The 14,296-nt window shown below is 43.2% G+C and overlaps 1 protein-coding gene across 1 annotated transcript in view; it reads left to right on the forward strand.

Moving 5' to 3' along the window:
* The window catches only part of GRIN2A (glutamate ionotropic receptor NMDA type subunit 2A), a 342,626-nt gene that overhangs the window by 264,081 nt on the left and 64,249 nt on the right, over window positions 1–14,296 (forward strand). The window contains exons 4-6 of the mRNA XM_016197618.2: window positions 4,334–4,539; window positions 10,371–10,539; window positions 11,202–11,355. Of these exons, the coding sequence (XP_016053104.2) occupies window positions 4,334–4,539; window positions 10,371–10,539; window positions 11,202–11,355 (529 nt within the window). The remainder of the gene's footprint in view (window positions 1–4,333; window positions 4,540–10,370; window positions 10,540–11,201; window positions 11,356–14,296) is intronic.

Genomic DNA, 14,296 nt, shown 5'->3' on the forward strand with positions numbered 1-14,296 from the left:
TTTCACAATCTATTTGGGTGAGTTTGGGACTGTTTTTAAGTACAAAAAAACCCTCATGATAGACATAAAAATTGTCTGCCCTCACCTTTTCCTTGTGTATGAAGTATTTATAAGAATTAAATTAATGTTAAGAATGGTGCCTAATACATAAGGGCCCAGTGAATGGCGACTTTTATTGTTATAAGAGCTCAAGCAATGCCATCAAGGCTTTCTAGTTTTCCTCTCTCTTTCTTAATGCAAGATTTAATCTCTGATTGGTTCTTCTGCCATGCCCACCTTAACTTAATAGTCCCAGCAAAAGTCCCAGGGAAAATTCCCATTGGCTCAGTTTAGGTCATTCCTTAGGGTGCAAGATTCCATAGCTGAGGCACATAAGGACACACTGATCAATCTCCTAGCATTTTCTGACTCATGGACATTTTTAAAAATTCAGGCTGTGTGTTCATTCATTCCATCAATAACTATCCATTAAGTCCCTCCTTGTGCCAGGGCCTGAGTTAGAACCTGGGGACATAGAAATCAGTCACTATGTATATAAAAATCTCTGCTAGACTGGGGAATAATAATCTAATGAGTGAAACAAATACATAAATACATAGATTGTCGAAGTATACTATTATTAAGCAAATGGAGATTAGATATTTAAATCAAAGTAAGGATTTGTGAATGAAATGACATGATAGCTGAGATTTTCTTCAATATAGCATGAAGAAGGTGGGTATAAATGAAACAAGACTGGCCATGAGTTAGTAATGAATGAAGCTAAATAATGGGAATATGGAGATTCATTCTACTACTCTACTTTTGTATGAGTTAAATCTCTTTCCTAATAAAAAATGAAAAAATGAATTGAGGGAGCAAAGAACCTTCACTTCAGGCAGGGAATATACAGAAATATGTTCACGATGACTTCCATATATCTTTTTCCATTTTGGCTAACAGACTATATTAACTCTTAGGGTAAATCTCAACTCCTTAACAGAACCTACAAGGCTTTATATCATCTGGCTTCTGCCTTCTTAGAGTACTCTCCCTTCCTCCACTCCCTCTTACTGCCCACCCACTCATCTTAGATTTGCAATCTCAGTTTGTGTCACCTCCTCTGGGAAGCTGCCTGTGATTTCTTCCCCCCTCTTTCTTCTCATAAGCCCACTTTTTCTTCCTCGTGGTTTGCATGATGTATACTTTTGTGTGATTATTTGACCCCTGTGTGTCTTCCCAATTAGCATAAAAATTTTATGAAAGTAATGTATTGTTTTCTCTACAATATCCGTAGTGTCTAGCACAGTTCTTGGTACCTAGTAGCCACTCAATAAATACTTATGGAATGAATGAATCTCTGTTAAGCCTGTCTACAAACACTAGACTCATATGTAGTCCCTTGAAATAAGGATATAGGAGGGGAAAGTGAAGGATGTCTGTTCTCCTCTGTCTGGTATATAAAATCTTGGTGTTGGAATATTTAGTGTCTGGAATGGGAGCCTATCAGAGGAGCCTGTGAGACTCAGAGAAGTAGGTAAGAGCTCTCAGGATCTAGGGCATTATTTACACAGCAGCTTCAGCTCCTGATCATGTTTTTCCACCCACCACTCGCTTCCACCCTCCTTGGCCGACTCATGGGTGCTTACTTAGACATGTTGGGAAGGGAGAGAGAAGAGATTTAGGAAGTTATTGCACTCTGGGAACTCATAAACCTTTGCAGCCTCTCTCTACATGAGTCAGCCTTGGGCTGAATGGAACTTTTGCCTGCCTCCTGCTGAGTAGGGTATGTGATGTGGTCAATGACATCACCAAAGATCTGCTAGCTAAACAATCTTTGCCTCTATTTATGTATTCTTGGGACTTTAGAGGTTGTCTCTGAAGGAAGGAAGGGTCTTGGAGCTATAACATGAGTAGTATAGATCAATTAATAGAAACACTAGTAGGAAAACACCTTTGGATTCAGATAGCCCCATGCTATAGCTCTGGTTCCACCACTTACTAGCTGTGTGTGTTTGGGCAAGTCACATAACCTCTCTGTGCTTCAGTTTTCTGAATTGTAAAGTTGGAATAATAATCCTCACTATGTAGGATTTGGGGGGGGGGGCTTTAAACTAAGTGGTGATATTGGCATATTTCCTGGCCCAGACATGCTCAAAAATGACATTGTTAAACAATTATAGCATCAAATGCTATGATGGAGATAGGTGCAAAGTTCTGAGTTACTAGGGAAGACAGGATTTTAAAGATTATGGGATGCTTGAGCTACATCTTAAACGCCTGCTACAACAATAATAAAATAATAGCCGCTACCATGTATGTTTCGTGCTAAGTTCTATGCTCAGTGCTTCTGGAATAGTTTTAGCTCATTCAAATCTTGCTACAGTCCTGAAAGGCGTATCCTGTTGTTACCCGCATTTTCAAGACAGAGAAAGTGACTCTCTGAGAGGTTAGGGCTACTCAGCTAGTGAGTGAAGTCGGGATTGGCACTTAGCTCTGTTGGACTCCAAAAGCCATTCTCTTACCCACTGAATTACCCAGCCTCTGGGGAAAAAAACAAAAAACCAAGGGGCAGTTGGTATAACATGTCCCAAAAGGAAAAACTTGGATATGCCTTTCTCTATGCATATTTATTATGATTAGTTTGATCTTTGACCCACAGCCACCTGCCAGCTCCAAGAAGGAAGGGCTCGTTCTGTTTGCCCGTTGCTGTTCCCAGGGGGTGCCAGCTCCGAGGTGGCGCTCAGTACACCTGTGCTGAATGGATGAAGGGCTCGATGGGCTCGGCGTTCCCGCCAGCTTGTGTTACATACCACCGCATGCGGACATGGACATGGTTTTTTGACCAAATTACTCCGCTCCCCTTCCTTTCTTAAAAAGGAAGGTATCAGTGAAGCTGGACAATTTGTTAATTGGCCACACAGGATAGTTCTCGACCAGAAGCAAAAGTTTTCCAGTGCAAATGATGAGGTCACCTTAGAGAGCGCCGGCTGCCTCTTCTCCCCCCACCCTGCTCCTCTCGGGGGTCCAGGGTTGGAATTCTCTCCGAGGGCCTGAGATTCATTTCTGGTGACACTTCCATTCCAGGGGGAGAGGCGACTGGGTCACGTCAACACACATGAGCCTGGACTCGGCACTTGGCATTTCAGACGAGGTGTTTTCCTTGAGATTGGTAAATAAAGAGCTGACCTGTGGCTCAAGCAATTGCACGTGGGAGGAGGAGGGGGGAAGGGGAAGTGCGATGCTGGGAGCAGCTTTCTCCCAGGTGCATGCAAATGGTGCCAACAAACTGTCAAATAAAATTAAGGTTCAAAACATACAGACTTTAATTTGATTTCACGAAGATGCCGACTGCCGCTCAGAGGGAACGCATCGATTCTATTTTGACAGGCCTTGATGTATACGAAGCAGAAGTCTCCACTCCTGCTGGATTAATAAAAGTTCACCTAAATCTGCAACTTCAGTAGAACCGTGTCTGAGCTTGAAGTGATGCTCCTGTTTCCCTCCTGCGCGGTCCCCCTGGTGTTGTCTCTCCCCCTAATCTCTTCTCAACTTCATTGTCCTAACCCCTGCCCATTTTTTTCTTTTTATAGCACTTTTAAAAAAAAAAGCTTCCCCCCTTTTCATTGTCTCCCTTCTATAATTAAAAGGAAAAGTATGTGGTCCTTACTCTGTGCCAGGCACTGTGCTGTATGCTTTTCATAAATTGCCGTATTTAATTCCCACGACCTCTGCGCTGGTCAGGTGGCCAGGTTGGTTAGAGCATTGTCCAGATAAACCAAGGCTGCTGGTTCGATCCCCAGTCAAGGCACATACAAGAATCAATCAATGAATGCATCAGTAAGGGAACAACAAATTGCTCTCTCTTTCTCTCTCAAATCAATAATTAAAAAAAAAATTCCCACAACATCCTTATAAAGTAGGTGGAATTGTGCCTAGTTCCAGATGAGAAACAGATGCTCACAGTGATGAAGAGCTTGCCTGGGGTTGTACAGCTAGTAAGTGGCAGAGTTAAGCATTTGAGCCCAGATCTGTCTGATTCTAAAAATCATGCTGTTTTCATGACATTAGTGATCCTGAACTCTGGCAGGACTTGGGACTCACCTGGGGAGCTTTAAAAGTATTAGTGCTCAGGCAAAACCCCCGTGATTTCATTAGTCAGCGGAGAGCCCATGCCTGATATTCTGCTCTCCTTTGCCTCCGTTTTCCCTGGCATGTAAGCGGACATGTATGTTGAGGTAGGCAGAAAAACACTTAGGATGGACGCTTCCTCTCCCGTCCCCCTTGCAGGACTCGCCTTTCTGGAAGTCAGCCCTGCAATAAGCACAGGCCTGTCTTTGTCTTTATGATGCAGGTGGGCAAGTGGGAGAACCAGACCCTGAGCCTGAGGCACGCCGTGTGGCCGAGGTACAAGTCCTTTTCCGACTGTGAGCCGGACGACAACCATCTGAGCATTGTCACCCTCGAGGAGGCCCCCTTTGTCATCGTGGAGGACATAGACCCGCTGACCGAGTCATGTGTGAGGAACACCGTACCCTGTCGGAAGTTCGTCAAAATCAAGTGAGTCGGGGATGCCGTCACTGGAATGCGCCCAGGGCTCCACAGTAGCATGTGTCATCGATAATGACAAAATCTATAAAATAATACAATGTAATATAAAACACGCCCTGTTATAATAGGTATAATAACAGAATTTGTAGAAGACAAACTGGAACTGCTCCAAGTGGTTCGCCTTATTTAATTTTAACAACAGCAATACAAGGTAAGTGATTTTGACATTTTAGACATGATAACAATGGAGTTATGGGAAAATTAGGAAGCAGGTTTAAAGCCATTCAGCTGGTAAATGGAAGAGGCGGGACTGAAACGCTGGCCCGAGTTCTCAGCTGTTGTGCTGAATCAACCCCCTTTCAGTCTTTCCTTAAACAATTAATTCCTGTGTATTTTCCTGGCTTCCCCCATCCCCAACCCCGCACCTTCCACTTCCTTCCATCTCTTTTACATTTCCTAGATCCAAACTTTTCCAAAATTTTCAAAACTTCTCTCCATTTGGGGGCCAACACTCACCTTACAAATGACTGTCTGGTGTGATCAAGGAGGACCTGATCTCCTGGCAGCTTCCCAGCTCAGCAGCAGCAAGCGAGCATCACATTTATGGTCACCTCCTCTTTTATTACAACTGAGCAGAGAGCGGACTTTGTTGTCAGAGCCTCTGGTAAAGGCCTCTCCCTAATGTATAAACCCTTTAGAGAAGCATAAGGCTTCATGCCAAGTCCAAGGCCCTGCTTATAGTCTTTGCTGATGCAAACATGAACAAAAATACCACCCTTGGGGGCGATTCACCAAAGGAAAAGGCCTACTGCTGGATGGAAATCTATTTTTTTTTCTGAGTATTTTCTGATCGCCTCCTTTCACCTGGCTGATTCTTGCTTGTCCTACAAGTCTTAACTTCTCCCTCCCCAAGTTGGGTTAGTTCTCTCTACTTCCACAGTAGTCTGGATACGTCTCTATGTCTAGTCAGTTCAGGCTGCTATAACAAATTATCATAGTCTGCGTGACTTAAAAACAGACACTTATTTTTCACAATCCTGGAGGCTGGAAGTCCAAGATCAAGGTGCTGGCAGATTCAATGGCTGAGGGCCCTCTGCTTATTGACCTTTCCTCACATGGCAGAGAGAGAGGAAGCAAGCTCTTCTGTCTTTTCTTATAAGGGCACTAATTCCATTCATGGGGGCCTCACCCTCATGACCAAATTACCTTCAAGGTCCCCCCTCCAAATACCATCACATTGGGGATTATGAGTCAACATATGAATCTGAGGAGACACAAACATCCAGTCCATACCACTCTATCTCTTTCTTTGTCACCATGTTTGTGGCTTATAATTTGTCTGTATTCCCCTTGGATTATTAGCAGCCTAAATATAGGGAATGTGACTTACTAATCTTGGTACCCCCAGTGACAAGCACAGAACATGACATACTGATATTGATGATGCTTGAACACACCAGTAAAAGGGTATTTTTCCTCCCACATTCCAAATTCCAACCTTAGTCGTTATATAAGATGCAAATCCCCAGAGCTCAGCTCTTGGGATAAAGATAATTTTTTAAAAATATGATTGCTAAATATATTTTGAAGGCACATTTTGATTTGGAGAAAATTTTGTTATCAATATGCAGCCACTTTGGAGTTGAAATTCTGAGTAGATTATTCAACAAATAATGATTAGCCTTTTTGGAGTTGTCAGCCTCTTTGGAGTTGAAATTTTGAATAGATTGGTCCATAAATAAATACGCATTGAGCACAGTTTATGAGTAAGGCAAAGTGCTGGGCACAGGGAATACATCAATGAGCAGGGAAGACAAAAGACAAAAGTCCTGCAGTCATGGAGCATACACAGGTAAAACAACAACCCAACCAAGAAAGAGCTAGGGCAGCTCCATGTTATCATAAACCTTGTGAAGGATGTAAAGAAGTGATGTAGTAAGAGGGTAGCTTGAGGTATGTGGGGCTCCTTTGGCTCACACAGGTAAGAACTAAGGTGACATATAAAGGAAGAAAAGGAGCCAAACACAGGAAGAACTGGGGGAAGTGCCTTCCAGGAAGAGTTGGAACAGCAGGTGCAAAGGCCCTGAGACAGGAAAGAGATTGGTGAGTTGGGAAAAAGAAGGAAGCCTGGTGCAGTGCTACAGAGTGATGAGCTGGGGAAACAATGGGAAGGCAGTCAAAGGAAGCTTTGATCTGGGTGGGTGTTCTTTGACCAGACCTTGGTCAGATGAAGAAAGTGGAGTGGCTGGCACAAAGCAAAGAGTATGACCTCGGTGGGGCGCCTCCCTTATGACAATAGTGCCTTTTCTCTTTCAATATGGCCAATAAGTAGGGCCTCTTAGGCTTCACAATCAATAATAGGGTTTAAAGTCTTAAAATCAAGGGCCTTGGAGCTGAAAACAATAGATCACCAAGTCCCGAGCCTCATTTGTATGGAGAAAATGAACCCCCAAGTAAATTACTCTCTGAAAGAATTGACTTTTCCACTGAAGGATGTAAACAGGTTAACAGGTTCCAAGCCACATTTTTGGTTCCTGTGGGAGGTGATGACTTGCAGCTTCCCTCTTCCCACTTGGAGACATAAAGAAGTTTACTGTGCATCTAGGAGGTGTTAGTCTTTGTTTTACCTGAAAGCAAAGAAAATTACTAGGATCCACTAATCCCAGCATTAGCACAGATTGGATCAATTTGAGTTTCTTAAAGGCAATATCCTTGAGGCAGTCCCATTGCTTCTAAAAAAGGATTCCCATTAGATAATATGATTGTATTTGTTTTCTTAATGGTGTTCTTTCAGAGAAAACCCTTTGTCTCTCACTTCTGGTAAATGGTGGGGTCTTGAGGGCACATATAAGTCTTCTAAAAGCACAGGTAATAGGAAATGAGCTGAGAAACCAGACTTTTCTTCTAGCCTGCTAGTTGAATGTTAAGGCATAAAGAGAAAGTTGTTAAGTGAAAATGATCTGGCCTTGCTATGTAGAGAGATATGGCCATACTATCAATGAATCCCCTAGACTGTCAAAGTGCTGGCGAAAAGAGCGGAGATGTGTTTTAAGTGCTTATGTGAGAGGTGCTTTAGATATTTTATTTTATCTCCTCAACTCTCCTGCAAGGTAAGTATCAGCCTTCTCAGGTTACAAACGAGCAAACTGAGGTGGTGTGTGCAGAGGCTCCTCTGAGTGTTCCTGGTTGTTGGCAGCAGACCTGGGATCTGGAAGCAGCTCCCACTGGTATGGCCATGCTCACATCCACTGGCCACACGGGGCGGCTGTAGAGCCAAAGAATTGGAATTCTTGGGTCCTCTTCTTAATATTTGTTTTAATGAGATAACCTTTATTTTTGGGCCATGGGAGAGAGCACCATTTCTCAGATGTTTATGTAATTAAATCCCACCCCCTACACACACACACACACACACACACAAGGGCTGTGATAGGAACCAACTTCAAATTCCCCATTACAAGCTGGTTGTATGTCCATAACTCCATGACAAATTCAACTATTGCATTTGCTGCATGTCTTCTTAGTCCTATGTCCCCAGGGCCTGGTTCTATGTCTTACACAGAGTAAGTACTCAGTGGTATCTACTCTAATGATATTTCTCTTTATGCCTTAACATTCAACTAGCAGGCTAGAAGAAAAGTTATTGGTATCTAGAAATAACTTAGTATTAGGGGACGTAGGGGATAATTAACTCGTAAACTGGTTGAGGTGCCCAGTGAGGCCAAAGAATCATATAGGTCATTATATGCCTGTGACCATGAATCTTAAACCTGGGCATTTGTAACACTTGTCCAAACTCTTCCAGGAATCTTGACCAGGGGAAGGAAAAGGCTGTGATAAAAGAAGCAAAGCAGCAGAGAGCGAGGGAGACACAATTGCGAAGCGGTGGAGAAGAGGCATCCATGCTTGGCCTGTAGTGGCCAGGAAGAAAGAGAATTTGACTTTGACACGTTTAGAGTCACAGATACTAAGAAGAAAATCATATTGGGACATGCCATTAATTTAATATACTTGTAGCAGTTGTGATTCCAGCCTGACCCCTTCTGCTCTGGGAAGCTGGTGGGAATAGGGAAGGTACCAACTTCCCATTAAACTGTGGAGTTGAGTCCACCGATCATCATATGTAAATATACACAGATGTGGCCTCCCATGACCCCCAAGCTGAGGATGGCGGGGTCAGAGGAGCTTATCCAGCCCCTAGGCTAGAAATAATGTCTCCATGGTGGTCCTGGCTGGCAGAAACAAGTTGGCTGAGCAGAGATTGGGGACAGGATTAGGAAGGGGGCAAGGCAGCAATTCAGAACAGGTCGTATGTGTCCCTGAGATAAGCAAAACATTGAAATAAAGATTTCATTTTGCAGCCCAGTTATATTATCAAATCTATTTATATTCATGGGTATAGATGTAGATCTACACCAGTGGTGCTTGATGTGTGTGTGTATCCATTTATATATGTAGTATGTACTCACTACAGATAATTGGGGGGGGGGCAAAAATATGAAAAGGAAAAAACTATTTCTCACCATTCAGAAATAACTGGGCTTCATATTTTAGTCATGTTAACTATACTTCAGGTTTTGCCATTGAGATATTTCCTAAGCTCACCTGTTCTTATACAGCTATGATCATTCTGTATATAACCTACTTTTTCATAGGATGTGGAAACGTAGGTATTTTCTTATGATGATGTTAGATTCCCGTAAACATCACTTCAGTGCTCAGGAAACAGTTTGATGTGTAGATGTGCCAGCGGTGGGATATTCAAGCAGAGCGCATGTCTCCTGACGCGCATGACTCCAAGGCAGGGAGTCGAGCTAATGGAATCCCCAAGTGCAAGGCGGGGTCAAGTGCACTACCTGCCCGGAGAGGCCTCAGTCGTCCTGCATGCGTTGTCTAAGTACTTTTGGCTATCAGTTGTCAAGGTCCCTGCTTTCTTCCCTTTTAAAGGCATTTCTGATTTTTGTGTGTGTCCTTTGGGTATGACTTAGTCTGGTAAATAAAGCAAGGTGGCCGGCACAAAGCAATGAGTGTAACCTTGGTCGATTGTGATAGCTTTTAAGACAGTTTTTAAAACACTCTGTATTTTAACAGGGCTTTTTTTCTGATCAAGGACATTGCTATTTAATAGTGTCACCTTTTACACTTCTTGCCATGTAGGTAGGGAGGGAAAATGTTACCAACGAACGAGCCCTCATTTGACAGATGACTCAGTCACAAGGCATTAAATTTATGGACTCGGACAGGGGTAAATCTCACATTTCCTGATTCTTAGCTGAGGTGTTTTTCTCAGTAAGAAAAGTACCTTTTCTAAGCCGTTCACTCTTCCTTTGCCCCTCTAATTGCAAACCTCTATCTGCAATGATAGGATGGAGCAAAACTCTCTTTTACCTGCGCATGTCACACCCTCTTCCATTTCCCAGTAAGTTTTTATAATTCAGTTTAGATCAGATGACTAAACTCTGGTCTAAAGAGTTGTATATGTGTTATAAACTTAAAAATAAGAGGCAGTAAGTAACTCTCGCTGTATAATGGGGATACAAATACTACGCAATTAAGAGAAATGTCATGGAGATTAATCCAATAATTAGTACAAGAGCATTTAGCACAGGGCATAGCCAATAGTAATTAGTCAATAAATGTTAACTGTTGTCATGATTATCTCATAATTAAGAGCACTTTCCACTTTTGCTGTTGTCAAATCACTGCGTGTCCTTGGAAAAGCCACTTCCTCATTTTGAGCCTCGATTTCCCGCGTGAAAAGTAGCAGGAGAGCGTAGCTAATGAATGTGAACAAATTTTCCAGTACTAATAGCCTATGGTCTTGGGATTTTCCCCTACAGTAACTCAACCAATGAGGGAGTGAATGTTAAAAAATGCTGCAAGGGGTTCTGCATCGATATCCTAAAGAAGCTTTCCAGGACTGTGAAGTTTACCTATGACCTCTACCTGGTGACCAATGGGAAGCATGGCAAAAAAGTCAACAACGTGTGGAACGGAATGATTGGCGAGGTAAGCTCCAGGTTCAAGCCTCGGGCCCTGTCCCCGGGCCTGGGGGCGCCGGCGCTGGGGAGGGAAGTAAAGGCGAGGTGGGGAGGAAGTAAAGGCGAGGTGGGGGGGGAGTAAAGGCGAGGTGGGGAGGGAAGTAAAGGTGAGGTGGGGAGGGAAGTAAAGTCAAGGTGGGGAGGGAAGTAAAGGCGGGGTGGGGAGGGAAGTAAAGGCGAGGTGGGGGGGAAGTAAAGGCGAGGTGGGGGGGAAGTAAAGGCGGGTTGGGGAGGGAAGTAAAGGGGAGGTGGGGAGGGAAGTAAAGGTGAGGTGGGGAGGGAAGTAAAGGCGAGTTGGGGGGGAAGTAAAGGCGAGGTGGGGAGGGAAGTAAAGGCGAGGTGGGGAGGGAAGTAAAGGCGAGTTGGGGGGGAAGTAAAGGCGAGGTGGGGAGGGAAGTAAAGGTGAGGTGGGGAGGAAAGTAAAGGCGAGTTGGGGGGGAAGTAAAGGCGAGGTGGGGAGGGAAGTAAAGGCGAGGTGGGGGGGAAGTAAAGGCAGGTTGGGGAGGGAAGTAAAGGCAGGGTGGGGAGGGAAGTAAAGGCGAGGTGGGGAGGGAAGTAAAGGCGAGGTGGGGAGGGAAGTAAAGGTGAGGTGGGGAGGGAAATTAAGGTGCTGTGCTCTCTCCCCCCCAGGTGGTCAACCAGCGGGCCGTCATGGCAGTGGGCTCGCTCACCATCAACGAGGAGCGGTCCGAAGTGGTGGACTTCTCTGTGCCCTTCGTGGAGACGGGGATCAGTGTCATGGTCTCGAGAAGCAATGGCACCGTGTCGCCTTCTGCTTTTCTAGGTATCTGAACTTCATAGTCCCTGTTGCTTTCCCAGGGGTATTTTGTCTTGTTTGCTCAAAGAAAGGAGCCATAGAGGAGCTGGCTCGGTTCCGTTTTAACCACGTCATCACATTTCCAAGCATGTCACATTCAAGTGATCCCAGGTCCCGTTCTTCCTCAGTTAGCATCTCTCATTTATCTCTAACTGGGGGAAATCTGCTGAAAGCACAATCGTGTATTTAGATACCGGTCTTGATTGTGTAGAGTGTAGACCAGTAGACATATTTCATAGTCTTGGGAACATTGCAAAAATAAGCCTGCCTGTCCACAGTTCATTTAAATCAGCCCATAAACTGTTATCGAGCACCCACATCCCCACCCCCATCCCTCACTAGAATGACAGGCACTCATTCACTGGATGTAAGAGTGAAAATAATGGAGACGGCAGAGTGATTTATACCAGTCCTCTGATAAACAAAACAGAAGTAGTCTGAAGAATAAACAGTGCTCTGAAATTAATAGTCATATTTTAAAGGTGACTATCCTTTAAGCTGAGTGGCTTATGAAGTAGGAAATTCTTCTTAGGATCCTTTTAACTGTTTCCTAAATTTATGCTTTTACATAAAATTGTTTTAAGGCAAAGTAGATTTGTATTTTCTATCATCTGGTTTTCTTTAACACCATAAATATATATATATATGCATTAGGTAGCCTGGCTAGAGTAATTGAAACCTCATGGAACATAGCTAAGCATTATTATTATTATTTTTAAGGGAAATGTTGAGTGTTTGGTTAACATAAACATTTTTTTGATGGTGGTTATCCTGAAGGCCATGGAATTCGAATCAACTTGACCTTGATATTCCCCTATTAGTGGGTTTGTCCCACACTTGGGAAGGTTAAGATGAACATTGACACTAGAAGAAAACTGTATGAGGGAGGAAGTTAGATTAACATCAATTAAATGTATTACGTTTTTTAAAAGACGAAAAAAACCCTTTGTCTATTAGAGAATTCAAACCGCAGACTAGAGCCAATTTGTGGACATTAACTCCAAGCCCATCGTCTTATTGCTCCACTGTCTTCGCTTACTTGTAATGTCACCATCCAACAAAATTTTTTATACTTCATTCTCTTGAGTGAAATGCTGACCAACAGGCCTTTGGCAACTGCCTTACAAAAGCATGGATTCCTCTATTCATTTTTTATAATCATTTAAGCTCTTGAAGTCCTTCCCACTCACCAGATTATGATTTTGCATCCATTGCTTTGAATGCCGCACACTTTGTTGGCTTAGTGTAGACCTTAACACACACACACCTCACTGTGGGCCTTCTGTGCCGTTGTCTCATATGGTTAACAATGCCCATGTCTTAAGAAGGGAGCCTCACAAGACCATGAAATACGCAAGCCACCGATCCACGTGCAGAATCCTAGTAACTGCTGGATTGACTCACTCATTGGTCACTCTTAGCCCCATTCCCACTTCCTATCAGACCCTTTAACAGGGATCTTTGGCCCTGGAAGTTTAGAAAGGGTTGGAGGAAGTGAATTCATAGAAAGAGATCTGTTTATTTTCATAAATTGTCTGCATAGCAACCTTAGTGAGCAAGAGAGAATTTTCTTCCCAGTTCAATCAGAAAGAAAAAAATTCAGTTGGCTTGTTTTGTAAAATGGGTCGTTGATATTGAGTCTGGCCTCAACCCAGTTTCCCTAGATTTTCATTTTACCTGCATTAGTAGAACATTTCCATAAAAAGTCAAGTATTTTTGCTAAATTTAGCCAAACTTCCTTTTTCCCCTACTCTTCCTACTGTATTTTAAAAATAAAATAAAATTAAATAAAAATAAAATAAATTATAGCAAGAGGAAACCATTTTTTAATTACATCCTTATTTGACTGACTGTGTACCCCTTTATTTACGGTCATTATCTGCAGATTTTCAAAGTCATAATGAACCCTGCTAAGCTACATTTTCCCATTCACTGGCTTAGTCATCCGGAAGAGCCAAAACATTCAAAATCTGATTGCATGGCTCTTCATTATTTCCTATTCTCTCTCCTCCGCAAACCCCATTAACTCACATCAGAAACCCTTGCAGGTAATGCCGTTGCTCTTTTGTGTAAAAATGTAACCACCGACTCTTCAAGGACAGAGATGACGTCGTTTGCAATATTTCCATTCATTTCATTCTAAAGATTTTTCTAAGCAGGTTGGATTCTTTGATCCAAAGAAATGCTGACCTGGAGTCCCTTAGATTGAAGTTCCTTCATGGACAAACATTGAATCTGTTTTAAGCCAGTAAAGGATGTCATCCAGAGTCATCTAAACATATTTCTGGGCCACTCCTCAGACAGTATAGATAGTGCTTCACCATCATTCTACTGCTTTTCTTTGTTGTGGGGTGTGTGTGTGTGTGTGTGTGTGTGTGCGCGCGCGCTGACAGTAGCAGTCCTTCAGGGCATTACTAGGAACCTAACTTAAACTTACTAAAATCAGGATACTGCAACAGAACTCTTTTGATCTCTGTGTCATGCTCACAAGTCAAGGCACAGCTTTTGTCCCTTCCAAGCCAGAAATCACGTGGCAGCTTCCACCCGATCTTCTGACCAGTCAGTAACTAGGAAGACGAAACTGCCACGTGAAGCCCGCGCAGGTTTACAGGTTCTGACGTGTGAGTAGGATAATTCAGGAAGGACTTCCCCTGATATTTTTATAATGTTATCACAACCTGCAGAGAAATAGAAGTTATCAGAGCAATCAGTGTGCATGTTTTAAACACCAGGGTGCCTTTTTCAGGACCCTGAACAGCACACGCCACCACCAAGTCTGCTTTAACTATGGAATTGAGCAGCCGTTTCAGTCAATTTGTTAGGTGTGTAAAGTGTGCATCGCATACTAACAAATGTTCCCCGTGCTTTTGTTCATGTGCTCATCACAATGCTCCTCCTCTGGTAAGAC

Source organism: Miniopterus natalensis, chromosome 3 (assembly GCF_054644295.1).
Source record: "Miniopterus natalensis isolate mMinNat1 chromosome 3, mMinNat1.hap1, whole genome shotgun sequence".
NCBI classification, from domain to species: domain Eukaryota; kingdom Metazoa; phylum Chordata; class Mammalia; order Chiroptera; family Miniopteridae; genus Miniopterus; species Miniopterus natalensis.